The sequence below is a fragment of the Mastigoproctus giganteus genome, chromosome 2 (assembly GCF_048544385.1).
Source record: "Mastigoproctus giganteus isolate SK-2022 chromosome 2, ASM4854438v1, whole genome shotgun sequence".
In the NCBI taxonomy this organism is placed as follows: Eukaryota; Metazoa; Arthropoda; class Arachnida; order Uropygi; family Thelyphonidae; genus Mastigoproctus; species Mastigoproctus giganteus.
In genome coordinates, this window is record NC_143576.1 from 90,379,508 (window position 1) to 90,398,338 (window position 18,831).

The 18,831-nt window shown below is 38.6% G+C and overlaps 1 protein-coding gene across 1 annotated transcript in view; it reads right to left on the reverse strand.

The window, feature by feature from the left end:
- Positions 1-18,831, reverse strand: part of LOC150089407 (ribosomal RNA processing protein 1 homolog A-like) — a 386,532-nt gene that overhangs the window by 237,724 nt on the left and 129,977 nt on the right. Inside the window, exon 5 of the mRNA XM_090389971.1 lies at positions 18,589-18,783. Within this exon, the coding sequence (XP_090246097.1) occupies positions 18,589-18,783 (195 nt within the window). The remainder of the gene's footprint in view (positions 1-18,588; positions 18,784-18,831) is intronic.

The window sequence follows — 18,831 nt, forward strand, 5'->3', positions numbered from 1 at the left end:
CAGAACTCCAGGCAATAAGACAGCGAGTGAATAATGCCTGGAAAAGGTTCCAAAGGGCACACAGATCTTGGCCCCAAGCAGAGGTTGACATACTCAGACAGCAATACCGGGAGGTCAGGAACCAATATATGGCTCAAATTAAAACAAGAGACACTCCTTGAAGACTTTGTATCCACAGTGGGAAATGCAGACCCCTGGAGATTGGTATATAAAATCACCACCAGTAAATTCCCCAGGGGAGAAGTCATTGCTGCCACATTAACACCTCAAGGGACATATACACCAGATCCTGGCACTCTTCCATTAATAATATATTGGACCATATCCTCCTACCTTCAGCAATTCCACACACGCACGAACAAAGAACTCTGCGAAGGGAATGATAAATACTCCACCCAGATAGTGGAGCCCCCTTTCACGATAACGGAACTCAACATAGCTGCAGCCAAAATGCAAAACAGGAAAACTCTCGGCAAAGATCAAATAGAGCCGGAAATACTAAAAAAGGCAGTGGAAATTATACCGGATACTATATTAAACCTAGCAAATCAATGCCTCATTTACAACTTCATGGAAGACAGCCCAAGTCAGACTTATCCTGAAAAACCCCAGGACATGCCAGGCCTATCGCTCTGCTGTCGATGCTGAGCAAGCTCGTTGAGCGACTCATCCACAGAATTGAAAACCGTTACCAGAATGCTCAATTGATGTCAAGAAACCAAATTTGGTTTCAGGAGGGGATGCTCCACCACTGATGCCTTCGAGAGGATCATCGATGCAGTCAGAAACTGTAACAGGAAATATTTCCTCCTCATCTCAATTGACTTCGTTGGAGCCTTTGACTCCCTCTGGTGGCCCAGTGTTCTGGCCAGGCTCCGACAGGCTGAAATCCCATCAAATCTATTTCGCTGCATGAAATCTTACCTGGAAAACCAAAGAATCACTGTCAGCACTTCCTTTACCTCTGTATCCAGACCGGTTTACAGGGGCTGCCCCCAGGGATCCATCCTGGGGCAACTCCTGTGGAACCTGGTGCTTGAGTTTTTAAACCTGGATGTTCCAAATGTCATTACACAGGCATACGCTGATCTGATTCTGATGCTTCAAGCAGACAAGAGGGCTCAACTGGAGGCCATAGGTAATCATGCCACACATGCTACAGGATTGGGCCAAGGTTTTCCCCTGGCTTGCCACACCACCTTCCTTATGGGACACGGCTCCTTCAGAGGGAAACTCAGAGCTGGGAATCTCCGATAACCCGAGCTGTAACTGCGGTCAGGAGGAAACATCTTATCCATGACTGTGACAACTATGAGGACCTCAGATGTCAGCTATATACACTCATCAACTCGTTGCTAAAAGACCGAGAAGAAATAATATTGCAAGAAGATAATTACCGGGCTTTCACCGTCTTTGCACGCGAACTCTTTGAAACACAAAGATCCCTGCCACATCATCACTAACCTATGAAAACACAACGTAACTACCTGAGATGACTGCGAAACTCTGAACTAGTGACCACCTGAAGCAGATAACACATGAACGTAACAAACTGGACCTGACTTCTGGACTTGGACCTCCACCGGACCAATGCAAAGACGAAGATTGCAACTTGGACTCTGACCTTGAAGATCGCACCTTATGATGCGATCTTCAAGGTCAGATATAGCGCCCCGGCTCTGTCTAGCCTGCTCTTTACTCCTCTTTCCCTAGCAGGGGGGGAGGGGACGGCCTGCCACCCCTCTTTCTCCTCTGGTGGGGCATGGGCATGCCCCACTATTTCAACAGGGGTCATCTTCCTTATAGACCCCTTCTAATTTCCAATCCCCCAGTCTTCCACCTCCCCTCCCATCTCATCCCCCTTACACAGCGCCTGCCCCACACGTACAAATTTAAAACACCAAAATTCATGCCCGACCTATTAGGAAATCTTATCACCTCCAGCGCTTATCCCTTATAGCCCCTCTAAGTAGCGTATAATGTACCATCTGTGCCCAAAAGAGAATTTATTTTAATTATTTTTTATAGTTTTTTTTTAGGTCCTAGCCACTGAAATCTCAGGAAAATAGGTGGTAGGACCTGCCAGAGCAAACTTTAAGGGAACACCTGGCTGGCCTCCACGTGGCGGAGTACGTAAACGACAGGTCCCACCTGGGGCCTGGCAGCTAACAAGCCAGAGGAACAAGGGGCACAACATATTACACAACACATAACCCACACACTTTTAAACCTCTCGCCTTGACAGCGTACTGTCTTCGATACAAAGAACATACGCGGAGATGGGGTAAATCCCTGGTGCCGTTAGACCCAAAAAATACTGTACTTTACCCACCCGGCTACACGGTCGGCGAGTGCATTTCTGCCAATGCAGTACTTAAATTTTAGTCTATTCTTCATGGTTCTCAGGTAAATCAAGAACGCCAACTTTGACTCGCATATTTCTTTCAAAGGAAATGCTAGATATACCCTAGAACGCGAAAACTGAAAATTTCTCAGTTGGTTGTCCATTCAAACAAATTCCCTACTTACATCAAGGCAAAGAAACGAACTATGGCGGCAAGGCCTAATCCAGTGACGAAGGCACTATACATATTTTTGCCTTAAGACATCGTTAATCGTCGTTCTGCATTTTCAAAAATGGGATTTCTTGGAAATTATGGAATCCCAGTTGGCATTAGCTAATTTTACTGTTGCAGCTGAGAGTGCCTTCATCTGTGCATAAGTCATCAGTTTATGCCATGTGTTGATGGAACTTTTCACGAGTATGTTTTTACCCAAGATTGCAACTAACTGAGAAGCATTTCTTTAAGGACATCTGTGAAGATAGTGATTTCCGAATTTAAACTGATGTCCTTGTTTAATTAAACAAGTGTAATATGAAATGAAGAGCTGCAGGTGTCCTTGATTGGTGCTGATGTGCTTTGAATATCTGATTGGCAAATTTCTAGCCAATGTTTAAAGAACATTGAAGTGCCCTGTTATTGACAGTAGGAATGTCTGCTGCAGGAACATGTGAAAGGTAGAATTTATACAACTGAATGCTCAGAGCTCGCGCAGCCACGGATGGAATAAGCCAAAGAGCAGACTCATTTTATTAAAAAGATTTTTAGGGCCGAAACAAATGGGAGAGGTAAAAAGGCAATCTATTCTGTTATTCAGCAGTAGATGCTTTCTTCAGCTGTGTTGTTTATGACTTTAAAATGTGGAAGGTTACTAATTTCTGATAAAAATCAGGTAGTACTGCATTGACCAGTCCCTAAAGGCGTTAAGGAAGAGGGCCGTCTGAACCTAGACTCAATTGAGCTTAGTTCTTAAACCGGATTATCAAATTAGACCATGTTGTATTACATATCTAAATAGCATTTGCTCAGTGGTTGATTTGCATGTGGAAAATAGTTTCCGACGAAAATATTGTCCTTCCCTAAAATCTATTAACTACACTGAAAACTGCCCATAATTCCTGGAGTCATTCAAGGGTTTTAAACTAGTCTTTCCCACCCGGTAGGAGGAGGAAGAGACGAGATTATATCAAGTGGAAAAACGAGGTTGGAGGATATTAAACCTAATTTAATTAGGTCAGGATAGTGCATCCAAAATTATAAAAATTTGGTATTTGGGTAAATAATCAATACCGGACAAACTGACAGGCATGCAAGAAATGCATTTGATAAAGAGTAACCAAGATAAGGTATCAACAATACCGTGAAAATTGCTTTTTCGGAAAATGATTGAAGATTTAACGCCGATCTTTTATGAAAACGTTTTCGTATTCAAATTTTGTCCAAGAAATCTTTACGATCATACAACTGATGCTCTACGATCGTGAAGATCATTTGGATAAAAAAGCGACAGGATATCTGGTTATTTCCATCAGTTACTCGATTAAAATTAAATTTGCTAGATTCGCCTTAAATGAATTTGTCGTAGTCTTTTACTAGTGAAAGAAAATATAAAATTAAATACTGTATTAACTGAACCACTGCAAACTATTTATAAATATTAGTAAAATTACCCCTGAATTCTATAAGAATTCTGTCATCACTATGCCAAAAATTAAACCCTAACCTCACGGAGCACTATATCTACACTTAATATTACTGGAAAAAAGCTCCACTCCCACATTTAAAGCATCAGATCATGGCAAGTCAACTTCAACCATGACGAACTTCCTTCCAGTGCAAACCGCGATACTGAACGCTTTCCAAGACGGAAGTGAAGATGCAATAATATATTGCCGATATAAAGCCTGCCTTCGATAGTCTCAATGTACATGCCCTACTACATCTGCTGAAGCACACCTTCCAAATAAAAGGAAATTAAGTTCCTGCAGTCCCTATTAACTCGCCGATCATTTATTTGCATACAGACAGTCAGATCCTCCATCTACTAGTCCATGCAGGAGCTCAACAAGGTAGCGTCGTATCTGGACTCCTTACCGAAATGATTCCATTTGGTGAGGGCAGGGATGACGTATACCCGTACGCAGACGATATTAAATTATTTCGACGCCCATCCAACCGGCCTTATCTAACAGGGCAGTGTGTGACCAGATCGATCATAAGATTATAGAGCTATTAATCTACTTCGAAGACATTGGCCTAGCCCCAAATCCATAGAATAATGGCATTCTCTCAAATATCACCTACACTCATACATGCAGAACTAAATGGGATACCTGTCCCAACTCAGATCTGGGAATGATAAGACACCAAACTACATTGGATAACCAAAGAACTCTTGCACTGGAAGCAAACTGCGACAACCGCAAGATAACGGTGTATTCGCCCATATTGTACGGTGCTAAATTGTAGGCGTTAGCCACCCCTACTCCCATTAGGAGTATATATGGGACTGAATTCTGGCTGCGGAAACAGGCTAACAGTAAACACCAACTCCCATCAGTTAAGGACCACGCAGCTTGCTGAACAGCTGAAAATACAGCTGTTGGCAGACATTGCCTGGAAATGACTGATATCAATCCAGTCATCTTGATTGTGGCTAACATCACTGTGTTTCTGGCAGCTCTGCGAGTGACATCCCACTATCTGGCTTAGGAGGTACCAAATCCCAGAGGATGAAATCTAATTAGGTTGAAGATTGCCGAAAGGTGCGTAATAGCCAATGCGTTGGAAACAATCCACAGCTGGTCTGATTTTGATCTTTAAAGGCCAATAGAAGATTCAAAGTACTGGAAAAAACCGCGATATTGTTCGCTCTGAGTACTGCCGCTTAACAGTTCTGTGCGTTCTGGAATAACTGATTCAATGCTGTAGTTAAGTGAACCACGTATAGTGTATTCAGTGGTGTTGTTAAATTCCTTTATATTTCACTAAATTAAATAAGGCTAATTATAATCTGACTATTTAGGAATATTTATAAATTTAAAATAAAGGTTGTTAAAAGTTTCAGTCGTTTTACGGTTGAAATTTCATATAGAGTTTCTTGTATAGCAGTTCTCCAACCAACACGTGTTCAACAAATTCTGTTTGTATACATGTCAGCGAAAATCGTGATACAGCTAATTTGCATGGAATATTCCGAAAATTAGACTTGGATCACAAGGAAAGGTTTGCTTTACTTTGCCTTCTCGAGCTGAGCGTTGAAGCTCCATGAATACAAATCTTTGGAAGCCCTTATATCCCAGATTCACCTTGAGTTTTGATGCAGAGGCTAATATGATATTAGGACAGTTTTGTAAATTATGACAAACCGTTTGTCATAACGATTATAACACAAAACAAATTAAATACAGGCAAATAAAATTAATCTGCAGTGGTCACCGGAATCAAACTAGACTTTTGTATAACCTAGAAATTATTACAACTGCTCTTTATCCGCACAATTAAAACTAAATTATAGAGTTTCGGTGCTCATTCAATGTTCGTTCTTTCAAACTGGAAAAGAAATGAGAACGTGGAAAGTTCCTTTCAGTGCTTATGATATAAACAAGCTTCACCAGGCAGATGACGAAAAATGATGACGAAAAATTGGCCACCAATGCAGATTAAAGATTCTATATAAAATGGCTGCTTTGAAAAGACTCCGTAAATATATAGGTTAATATTTCGTCTTTTCATATTAAATTAATTGCTCTACCTTTAAAAAAGGTTATCGTAGCTTCATCTAAGTTTTGTTTAATTAAGCTCAGCGACTAGAACGAAATGGATCAATATCATTTAAAATAAGTTGTGACATGGAATTTTATATGCTACATTTTCTTACAATAATCATATTTTAGTTTATTTAACAAAATTTTATTTTACTCAAAAACTGAAAAATAAATACTTCGTACGAAAATAAACAGGTAAATACATTTCGCAATTATTAACAACACAGTTCAATGCCAAGAGTTTGATTATTTGTAATCAACTCAGTTAGCGTTCATGACCAGCCTTATAAATTTTAATGAAAGGCGCTTGCAACAAACGAAAAAAAAGAACAAGTTCTTATTGAAATTTAATTGCTCTTTTTTCTTTAACGTTTCTAGGCGGGAGGAAAAAAAAAAAAAAAAAAAAAAAAAACTTTGCCACCCGTCAAAAAACATTTGAAGAAGTGATAAACTAACGCGCCATATTGATTCCAAACACAGCAATGAACGCAATCATATGCCAATGGTGCACTGTGACTTTAAAGAGCGACCATTTGGGCAATCACATGAAAAATACTCTCGAAATAAAGATGGCTCCAGCTGAAAAGAAAGCTTTTCTAAAATATACTATTTATTTGAAATAAATTTCGTATGTATATTTTAAGTATTTCTTATATTTGTATAATTCAACAATAAATACCGTTCTAAAAATACACTTGAATTTAATGATTTTAGAAGCCACGAACCCAATGTAAATTTATTTTTTTTGTTGAGTTAATTATTGTATGTTTAAGAATAGGTCGGAGAGCGGAGGGACATTTTACTCCTATTTTTTGTTGTTTCATTAAATTTAGTCATGTGTCCGTCTCCTCGCTGTCAATGGTTCGGACAAGGGAAGGAATTTGTTAATTTTATTTTTGGGGTTTTAAATTGCACGTTAACAAATAACGTGCAATTTAAATTTGTTAACGTGCAAATTTATGGCTTAAATTGTTTCCTTCTTTTCTGTCCGAGGCTCGGGAAGGAATAATTGATTTTATTTGTTGGTTTTCTTTAAAAAAAGAACCTCAGGTGTGGACAGCCTGGGACTGCTAGCACTCACCAGTATTGCACTACTGATGGATTAATGTGCATGATGCGCAGACGCAAGGGTAAACCCTGCCAGGTCTGTACGACGGGGTGGGCACCAGAAAGCTGATGTGTTGTGATCAACTCTGGTGGCAGAGTAGCCTGTTTGACAACAAAAATAACACTAAACAAACCTACATATTACATTGAGGGCCTATTGAAGTTTCAGGTGAATACAGATTGGTGGAGAAAGGCATTAGCCTGGGTGCAACCTAAGTCAAGTGTATATATATATATAATACAATGTCGAGGCATTCAAATCTGCTTAATCGTTCTTTCCCCCAGAGCATAAGGAATCTAGAACTGATTAAACCTGCACTTGAAATTGTTTACACTATCAGAGATTTGACTTTAATACGCCCCTCCCACGGTTTGCAGACCCAAAAAAGAAAGCTTAGAAATCATTCTTTAATTTGGTATGAACTTTTTTGCAGACCAACACGACACAATCAAAAGCTGGACCTAGTCTACCTGAATATAAGTTATGTTGCCCTACTACAGAATAAGTGAATCCGGACCACTGCCCTCTTCCCACTGAATTCCGTCCCTAGCCCAAAAATACTAACAAAGAAAAAAAAACAAAGAAAACTCCTAGCTGCCATCTCGCTATCATGACAGGAATTGACTGAAGTTCATAATGCTCAATTGGTGAAAGAATACACTAACCGTGTAGCCACGGTCGCCTAATACGTTTTGCTCATTGGCCCCAGAAACGTACGTTAAAGCCTTCCTAAGCATTGAATATTGCTTATTTCGGTGGTTAAACAAGACCTTCAATTCTACTTCACTCTCTCAATAGATTCTGTATACGAATACAGAGCAGACACTTTAGATGTCTATTGTAATCAGGCCTAACATACGTATCTTGGGCAAGTTATTGACAGGTACATAAGACGCGCCAGTACTATCAGGCATTTCGCATCCACGTAGTCAGAAAAACGAACGCTTCTGAGGTCTGAGCAAAACGCATTTTTCTACCGCTTCTTATCGATAGAGTACATAGCAGTGGAGGAACTAACCGACAAAGATTTTGCTACGTGCTGAAAGTGATAAATCCCGATTTCTGAAAAAGAATCAAGTTCGTTTATATCACGGAAGAATAGATTGGTAACCTTTAAGATTAGTAGCCTGTCGAGTTAATCTCCCCCAGATTTACGCTTCATATAAAATTGCATTCAGTATTGTAGCAAAGTCCGCCTACCTCGGATTAATTTTAGTTATTCTTATTGCGTTATAGACAGACATGGCCTGTCGGCTGGTCCAGTGCCAATTGTCAAAGAAAGATAATCGTTTTTCGATATCCAGATTAGAAGAATGTAACATGAAGTACAAATTCAAAAATTAAAGTACTAAATAATCTAATCTCTTCAGATTTTTCCGAGATACTGCAGAGTTAACTCCTTAGCCAATCTCACTGATTAAAGTTGGTACTAAACGACAACGTTAGGCATCACAATTGGAGCATCTACCAACACGTCCACTGAAGTAGAATGTTCCAGGGGTGGTTGCTTCAAAGCATGTCGGAAGATCTTTTGCTTAAATAGTTTTCTGTTGGAATTAGACAATGGTAATTAAATAACTTTTCGGAATGAAAGGATCATTTTCTTAATTAAGGATTGTTCTTTTCCTATTAAAAAGGGAAAAAAAATAGTATCAATTGTCCAAAAGAGAAGAAAATCATAAGTAATAAATTTAAAAGTGTGATTTGAAACAGTTTCATTTCAAGTAAATGAAAATTGGAAGATGTACAATCACACGAATATTATTCAGACAACTAATCTTGTTTGGTTTAATCCACCACAATAATTTTAAGACTTACCGACAGGTAGCTGAATTGGCCTTTTTTTTTAACCACATGAGGCGCAGTCCAGCACGTTGAACTTGCATCCGTTGATTTGATCGTGGGTGCTCATTACCACGAGCCCCCCTGGTTTGGATCAAGATAAACTCCTCGTGGGATCCACTTAACTGATGTGTAGAAGTACAATAGTAGTTAACAGCAGAACGTAGGGCAAATTTATAGGAACGTCGTAGGAAGTAAACACTTCCTAATACAAATTATTGTAGAAAGGTTGAGTGGCTTATATTCTCTCTGAAACCAATAATCAAGCTCTGAACTGAATGGAACAGAGTTGTTCCGGAATCGAAGAGTGTTGAAACGCAGATTGAATAGACCTTCAATCTTGAATAACTTTAAATATGCAAATATCGAAACACAGGATACAGTTCCGGCTGGTTAATTATTATTATTAGCCATATGGTACAAGGAAGCCTGAGGCTTATGCTGCACCAGCCAAAAAAAAAAAAAAAAAAAAAAATTCCCGAGTTATCCCCTATGTGTGTGTGAGTGAGTGTGTGACTGAGAGAGAGAGAGAGAGAGAGAGGGCATCACCAAGAAAGAGAAGAATGATGATATCCAGCTCAGGACCCTGGGTTTGCCAAGCCCATACTCACCAGATGTGAGCCCCCGGGGTTAAATAAGCTCCTCTCTTTACACGAGTACTGTTATCTGGAACGCCCAATTAACGTTAACACCGTGAGGGAACTCGCTTGAAGGTAGGCACTCACTGCGATCCCTGTTTCGCTGCTGCTCGTATTTTTTATTGAAGTCACTTTCATTAGTACCTTGTAGCACCTAAGTGGGCAGAATAGTTCAGTGTTCAGATTCGCGATACCTGTATTACTTTCCTCATCTAGTTTCACTATCCGGAAGTGCACCCAAGAAATATTGTCGAAGTCACTCGCCAAACCCACTTAATTCTTACAGCCAAGCAAAGACGTCCAACCATTCACTGAAGTTCCCATTACGCGAAATAAATTTTAGTACTGAACGGAAATTAAAGCTAGGCAAATTCTTGCGGATGCAGCAGACATGATTATCTGTAAACATCAATGTAATTCTGCCTTCCCACAGAGAAGATTACTCAAGTGTTCAGAACTTCGGCTACAACTGACTTCAAAAATGTGCCACCTCCATTATAGTGGAAAACAACCACTCCACTTATTTTTCTCACTACTACTTGTAAGAAGGCTGCTCTGTGTCATTTTATAGCCTCGACTACTTTGCACACGTTCCCATTGGACGTGTTTGATTTAGTGTCGAAGGGGTGTCCGAATTGTTCACAGAGTGAAGTTCAGTTAAAACAGGAAGTATAAAAAACGGAAAACAGACAGAAAAGTATAAGAAACGAAAATAATTTCTATTATAGCTTCCGAGGGTGGCTAAGCAGGCTATTTATTTATTTTTTTGGAAATCAGTACTTGAATCTCATCAATTTGAATTGGATTGTTTTCTGGGACAATCAAATTCCAGGCGAAAGTGCATGGTTTACGCTTCTGTTACTTCATTCGTGTTTTATTTGATAAAAATTTCTTATGCCATTAGAGCAGTAAGGCATAAGTTCACTCTTGCTGTTTCAAAATTGCAAAGATTTCTCTGAAAATCACCATTAAAAATATACAATGAATTTATAAATTCGTCCGCACAATTATTATGAATTTGACATTTGTTTTCCGGTAGATGTTGAGTTTGGAATTTATGCTGCCATTATCTGATGATCTTTATCGATTTTTGATTAATAATGTTTTGAAGAGGTTTTTTTCAAATACTTCAGCGATTTTTAGGAATCTGTCCCTTACTGTCAGAGCACTTCTGTAGAAATCTTGTTTAATACTCTGATGCGTTCCAAATGTTAACAAAAGAACTTAAACTCTAAAGTTATAGGATTTAAAATATGATTTTTCCATTTATTTCTTGCGATTTTTTAGGAAGATCTTATTGGCACATCATCGTAGTGTTTTTTTTTTGTATTTTAATATCAGTCACTATTTCTGCTGAAGAGCATGATTTAACAAATGCCATTTTACTTTACCCAAGAACAACCATCGAAACCATCTTTTATTAAGGCTTTGATGTTGTGTTTAGTGTCAAACGGCACCAGGGGTTCTCCCCATCTTCGCGTAGTATACACAGGGGCGGCTCGTCCATAGGCACTGCAGCACACCCAGCTATTTAAATGGAGATACAGTTAACGGAGTTATATGAAATTTTATGAAAAACAATGCAACGCAATGAATATTTTTATTAACAGGACCCGCAAATAGTATTCGCATCCTCTATTTCCAGTAATCATTTCAATAATAAACGAATAAAAACACGAAATCGTTTCCAACTTTGAAGTTTAATTAACTGTAGGCCTCTGTGTGCGCCAGGCAATGACACATTTTGCATTCCAGTGAATATCTGGCAGTGAAGTGAAAGGGTATTGATGTCTAACGGCACCAGGGGTTTCCCCCATTTTCGCGTTGCTTTCATTGTGAGTGAACCAGTTCACTGGGAAATGCCAGAGATTTAAAAGTGTGTGAGCTTTGTATTTGTGTCAGGTAGTGTACCGTTGTTCATCTGGTTGTTTAGCCGCTAGACTCCTGCTGAGGCCCAACGTTGCCCCACTTTCGCCCCGTGGAAGAAGACCAGGAACCCAGTAGACTCAGTTACTCTGGTAGGTCCTGCCACTTAATTTCCTGAGATTTCGGCAGCTAGGACCTAAAAAAATTTTTTTTTTTTAACTAATCGATTGCGTGGGGGTGATGTCGCTTGAATTTTAAGAGGCCAAAATATGGGCAAAAGGTGATTTGACATGCTTAAATTTAGGTGTGTGCGGTTTTCGCTAGCATACAGATGGAGAGGGGAGAGAGAATGAAGACTGGGGGCAGAAAGGCAGAAGTATGGGGATTATAGAGGTGGACCCAGGTTTCAGTGGGGCAGGCCCATGCACCACTAGAGAAGAAAATTGAGGGTGGCGAGGAGACGAGAAAAAACCGTCCCCTCCCTCCCCCAAGGGAAATATAATTCAAAGATGAAGGGGGTTAGGATGCCCTCTTCAGGTGTAACTTGCATATCAACCCAACGAAAACTAAAATGATGCTATTTAAGAATAGACTGGATCTCAGGCGCCCACCGCAGGTAAAGATATGTAACGCTCAACTGCCAATCGTCACCGAAACCAAGGTACTTGGAGTGATTATTGACCACAAACTCAGCTTTCTCCCACATATTGTTAATCTAAGAAACAAAGTTAAGAGATTCTCAGGAACCATCATATGCATCTCTCAATGATTGGGGGGACTCTCCAAAAGGTCCCTAAGGTTGTATTACAACACAGTATTTTTACCAATTGTGACCTATGCAGCCGGAGCCTGGTTCCATCGGGTAACACTTGTAAAGATGCGAGACAAGCTTGGAACCATCCAGAGGTCAATGTTAATGGCAATCTGCCGAGTGTGTAGAACGGTCTGCACTCCTGCCATTCAGGTCATTGTGGGAGCATTTCCGCTCGATCTACATGTCATTTTCCGAATTACGAGAAATATCCCAACAAGGATCCTCGACATTGAGGTTAATCTGGATGCTGACCCCAAAGCTGAGATGACGCATTGCTACGAGCTCTTCAACATTTGGCAAACTCGATGGCATAATTCAACACTGGGCATTGTCACAAAAAGATTCCTACCTGATGTAACCTACACTGCTACTAAATCTGTACAGTCTTGGTTCACCCCTTCACTAGAAACATCATACCTAATTACCGGACACGGATCCATGAATGAAAAATTACACCATCTGGGTCTCCACCCAACTGATCTCTGCCATTGTGGAGCCAAAGAGAACTGGTGGCATGTACTGTTCGAGTGCATTACGTATGCTGATCTGAGACAACCTTGTCAGTTGTACACAGATCTCTGGCGAGCATCTAGAGCTCTTCCTACAGAACCCTAACAACCTCCCTGCACTACAAACCTACTCAGCTTAAGTCTTTAAGCGCAGACGAAGGATTAACAGGCCCCCAGTGGCAAACATCGAGGACCCAGCAGTGAACTGAAACCAACCATGTATTTCCCCCCCCCCATCCTGTTACATGGGCTGTGGAGCTTGTTTCTGCAGCGTGTGTTCAGGAAGGAAAACACCATCTCTCCCCCCCCTTTTTTATATATATATATATATTTTTATTATTTTTTTTTCTCTTCGTGTTCTGCAATCAGTCACCTGGTTGTTTTTTTTTGCGTTCAGGGTTGCTGTCACTTTTTTTTGTTTCGCGTTTTACAGTGACATCTGTTTTTTTTTTATTTCTTTTGCACCATGGGAAAATCTAAATATATATATATTTCTCTCTCTCTCTCTCTCTCTCTCTCTCCCCCCCCCTCTGGAGTGGGCTCCTAGAGGAATCTGGCCACCTTTTGGCAACATCAGGTGGATTAGAGTCTCGTATTGAGACAGTACATGTTTAGCTGAGACTGGCCCACCTTCCCGTGGTGTGGACGAGTACCCAGAATCATCTGTCCAGGTGACTGATGCTTCTGGGTAGCCAAGTGGCCAGAACAGAACACACATATCTAGCCCATTTGTAGCGATACTGATCTTCAGAGATACAAGGCGGAGTTGAACTAGCGTTCAAGGAGGTGCCCCTTACAAAAACACATGTCCACATATGGCATTTGGCAATTAAGCTGCACTTCGTTTTGTCGTTTCTAGTTGCATCGTTTATTGGGCTAACTCCATCCTTGAGTTTTCTTGTTCCAGCTTTGGGCGTTTTCTTTGGGGAGATTGATTCCTTATTTGTCTCAGCTGGTGGTGAATCACTGTCAGCCAGGCGCTGCATCCACCATCGTTGTTTGGCTGGGTCCAGTTATCTCAATTTGTCTTTGAGTGCTCAGGAGGTTTGATCATTGAAGTTGAGTCATACTCAATGTCTCTTGGGATGTCTTGTCCTTGTGTGGTTTTGCTTACATTCTCTTCAGTGAATCTTCTCCTCAGTTCTGATCTCATGTCGAGTTCTTGTAAAGTGGTGCCAGGCAAATCTGGACAGGATTTGGTATTCGTCCCATAAATCCAATAAGTGATGTTCTTGCCCTTGGGGTATGAATCTTAGTCTCGTTATGAAGATTCCCCGCAGGTTCTCGTATAGGGACACTGGCACATCAGATGCTGCAGACAATTATCTGTAAACATCAATGTAATTCTGCCTTCCCAAAGAGAAGAGATTACTCAAGTGTTCAGAACGTCGGCTACAACTGACTTCAAAAATGTGCCACCTCCATTACACAAGAAAACAATCACTCCACTTATTTTCCTCACTACTACCTGTAAGAAGTCTGCTCTGTCATTTTATAGCCATGACTGCTTTGCACACGTTCCATTGGAACGAGTTTGATTTAGTGTTGAAGTGGTGTCCGAACTGTTTACAGAGTGAAGTTCAGTTAAAACAGGAAACTGACAGGGAAGTATAAGAAACGAAAATAATTTCTATTATAGCTTCCGAGGGCGGCTTAGCAGGCTATTCATTTTTTTGAAATTAATACTTGAATCTCATCAATTTGAATTGTATTGTTTTCTGGGACAATCAAATTTCAGACGAAAGTGCATGGTTCACGCTTCTGTTACTTCATTCGTGTTTTATTTGATAAAAATTTCTTATGCCATTAGAGCAGTAAGGCATAAGTTCTCTTGCTGTCTCAAAATTGCAAAGATTTCTCCGAAAATAACCATTAAAAATATACAATGAATTTATAAATTCGTTCGCACAATTATTATAAATTTGACATGTTTTCTGGAAGATGTTGAGTTTGGAATTTATGCTGCCATTATCTGATGATCTTTATCGATTTTTGATTAATGTTTTGAAGAGGTTTTTTTCCAAATACTTCAGCGATTTTTAGGAATCTGTCCCTTACTGTCATAGCACTTCTGTAGAAATCTTTAATACTCTGATGCGTTCCAAATGTTAACAAAGGAATTTTTAAAATAAAAAAAACCTCTAAAAACCTATGGGATTTAAAATATAATTTTTACATTTATTTCTTGCAATTTTTTTGGAAGATTTTTCTTGGCACATCTTAGTGTTTTTTTTTTGTATTTTAATATCAGTGACTATTGCTGCTGAAGAGCATGATTTAACAAATGCCATTTTACTTTACCCAAGAACACCTATCGAAACCATCTTTTATTAAGGCTTTGATGTTGTTTGTGTTTAGTGTCAAATGGCACTAGGGGTTCTCCCCATCTTCGCGTAATATACACAATCGCGGCTCGTCCACTGTGTACCCCCAGCGATTTAAATCGAGATATACAGTGAACGGAGTTAAATGAAATTTTATGAACAATGCAACCCAATGGATACTTTTATTAACACGAGTCATATATAGTATGTGCATCCACTATTTCCAGTAATCATTTCAATAATAAACGAATAAAAACACAAAATCGTTTCCAACTTTGAAGTTTAATTAACTGTAGGCCTCACTGTGTGCCGGGCAACGACACATTTCGCATTCCAGTGAATATCTGGTAGTGAAGGGAAAGTGTATTGAACGGCACCAGGGGTTTCTCCCATCTCTGCGTTTCTTGGCATTAAGAACAGCCTTGATGCCAAGAAAGCACCAGGTCCTGATGGTATTCTCCACTTATTCCCAAAACATGTGCTCCTGTTCTGTGTTGCCTTTTCATACTATCTAATTACACTAGTGTTTTTTCTTCTGCTTGGAAATCTGCACACATCCAACTAGTTGCTAAAAAGGGAAACAAATCTCTCCCATCCAATTATAATGCCATTGCCTCCACTCATTCTAAAGCAATGGAAAAATCTATTAACTGCCAACTCCAAAACTATCTACAAACCTTTCATTTCATCAATGATTGCCAATGGAAAAGTTCGGAAAAAATCAAGCTGTTGCTCCTGACATTTCAAAGGCTTTTGATCATGTTTGGTATAAAGATTTTCTTAGTATACATCCATCTTACAGATTGCTAACTGTTTTTTGCAATTGGGTATCCAGTTTTCTTTCTGACTGTTCTCTCTCTCTGCAGGTTACAATACAGAACTTAGAAGACAGAAGGCTCTCTGTATCTAAGTTCTTCAATAATGCTGGAATTCCCTAATGATTAGTTCTTTCTCCCACTCTTTTCCTCTTCAATATTAATGACCTTTTTCTACTGACTGGAAATCCTATCCACAGTTTTGCTGATAATAACACATTGTGTTCCACCTTCCAGTTAGCTCAAGAAATTTCAAACAAAAAAAAAAATGTGGGATAAAATATGTTAACCCTAATTAATAAAAAAAAATTTTCAATTCAATAAATATTTATTTAAAAAATAAATGGCATCTGCCAGATGCCATGCAACAGAGTTTGTTCAATTTAGGAAAGCATTGGACGGAAGAAAGGTTAAGCAATGAAAGAGAATGATCTTAGCACAAACAGAAATGGAAATGTTGGCTTACCAATGGATCTAGCTGATCAAAAGACAAATCCTAAATAAGCTAGGCCCTCTTTGTATGACTTTGTCTTGATTAATACTAATTCAAACACTTTAATTTTATTTACAGTGCAAGATATTTATATCACTACAGGCAATTCCCAAATCACACAGTAATTTTACAACACGGTTTTGCTCTAACACGATTGATAAATTGTGGCAATCCTTGCACAACACGGTACTTATATAACACGGTTAGAGAACTGCGACAAATCTTACATACACGGTATTTGAGATTTTTGTGCGAAGAAAACCCTGCTAGAAATTTTTCAACATTTTCATTCTTTTCTGTGAATCCCTGCTGTTGACCTGCTAGTCGTTATGCAAAAAAAAAAAAAAAAAAAATTATTGGGAAATCCCCATGTTAGGTTTTGTGCTATTGAACTTGTGCTTGTTTCAGACCATAAAAAATTGACTTTGAAGGATGCAGATCTGAATTTTAAGGGTTCTGTTAAGGTCATTTTGATTTTTATTTGATCGTTTATAAATTTTTTCCAGATATGTATTACTAAACTTTGTTCTTAAGAACCGTACTGGGATAATTTCTTTTGTTGTGAATTAAATTTTAGCCCTAAATTATGCCTAAGTTCGGAACTTAGGGATAATTTGGGTAACTGCTAATTTATTTAAAGAATGGCTTCTAAATTGTTTTGTGCCAGCTGTGGTAAACTATTTAAAGTGGAAAAATCTAGAGTTTTATTACTATTGGATAACGTGCCAAGCCATCCAAAATGTTGAAGTAATGTTCCTACCACCTAATACAACTTCTTTAATTCAGCCATTAGATCAAGCCATTATATCTACCTGTAAAATTCATTACCTCAGAAAATCTCTACAATCGATTTAGGAAAAAAATTATTCCAAATCTATTGAAGTGATGGAGGCATGGAAACATTTCTCAATTGTGGACTTTAATCACTCAAAGAAGTAAAATCATCAACAGGTGCATGTTGGAAAAATGCATGGCCAGAGTCAGTTCATTCAGGAAATGTGGTCGAACCTGCAGAAAACGGAATCAGTGAGATAGTAGTAGAACTTGCTAAATAGTTGATAGGAAGGGCAGGTTTTGTTGGTATGACTACTGAAGATGTTCAAGAATTACTGGTAGAAAAAGAGGTTGGTAGAGAGGATTCAATGGAAATGGCATCGGAGGTAAACCAAATCATTTTAGAGGACGATAGTGCAGATGAAAATTTTGAAGTTCCAAATTTTACACAAAAAAGCATACAGGAAGGCATAAACTTAGGTGAGCAATTAGAATCTTATTTTTGAATGCAGATCCTTTGACTGAAAGGAACACAAAATTCAAAAGGGAGCTTCAAAAATGCTTAGCTCCATATCAAGCAATTTACAAAGATCTATCAAGCAAAAGCAAACAATCCCAGATTACTGATTTTTTAAGAGAGCAAAAGATACACAAAATCTATATGCTGGTGAAGATATCATCTAAAAACAATAAGATTCTGCAACAGAGAAAACGTTCTCGTTTGATTGTTTAGCAGCAATGAAGAGGAAGAAAATTAAATGAGCATATATTATCTGACATATATGTATCACAGTTTGTAAGATCACAGTTCAGTTATTACTATTTCAAATAAAAATCAAGTTTCTGATAGTTATAAAAAAATGGCATATATTTGTTAGCTTTTGGAATGTAATCCCCCCTTTTGTAGTGGTTCTTAGTCCCGTATAATATGGTTTTACACTACACAAGATTTTATAGGAACCTAACTACTGTGTTATATGAGTGTTACCTGTACTGCATATTTATAAATAAAGTAGAAAGAATATGCTTCAAATCTAAAATGACAATTTCGACAATATTTATTTCTGAAAAACAAATATGTATAAAATGATGACGGATCATATTTTGGTATAATCCATCATTCAAAAATAAGCAACTGTACTATTTACAAGTACACAGTAAGTTTAGAAATTTGTCACATTTTTATACCAATATAAATTATATCACTATAGATTAAACAGTAAACATGCAATAGCATTGTCAACTGTATCAACAAATAGTAAAAGCATTAGTATTAGGCTTTCTTTATTTAAATACTTCTTGGCCTCCAATTCGAGTGAGCTCGTCCACATATACATCTGCAAAATGTAGTTTCAACCCAAGTGGAACTTTATCTGAATTAGGACTAGTCACTGTTTTTTGTAATATTTTTTTCAAAGTCTGCATGTGCTTTTTATTCCATTTGCATTTTCGAATGAGTATAAAGCTTTCCCTTAAGAAACGCCGAACAAACTGTAATAAGGAATAAAACAATATCATCATAATTATGGAAGAAAATCT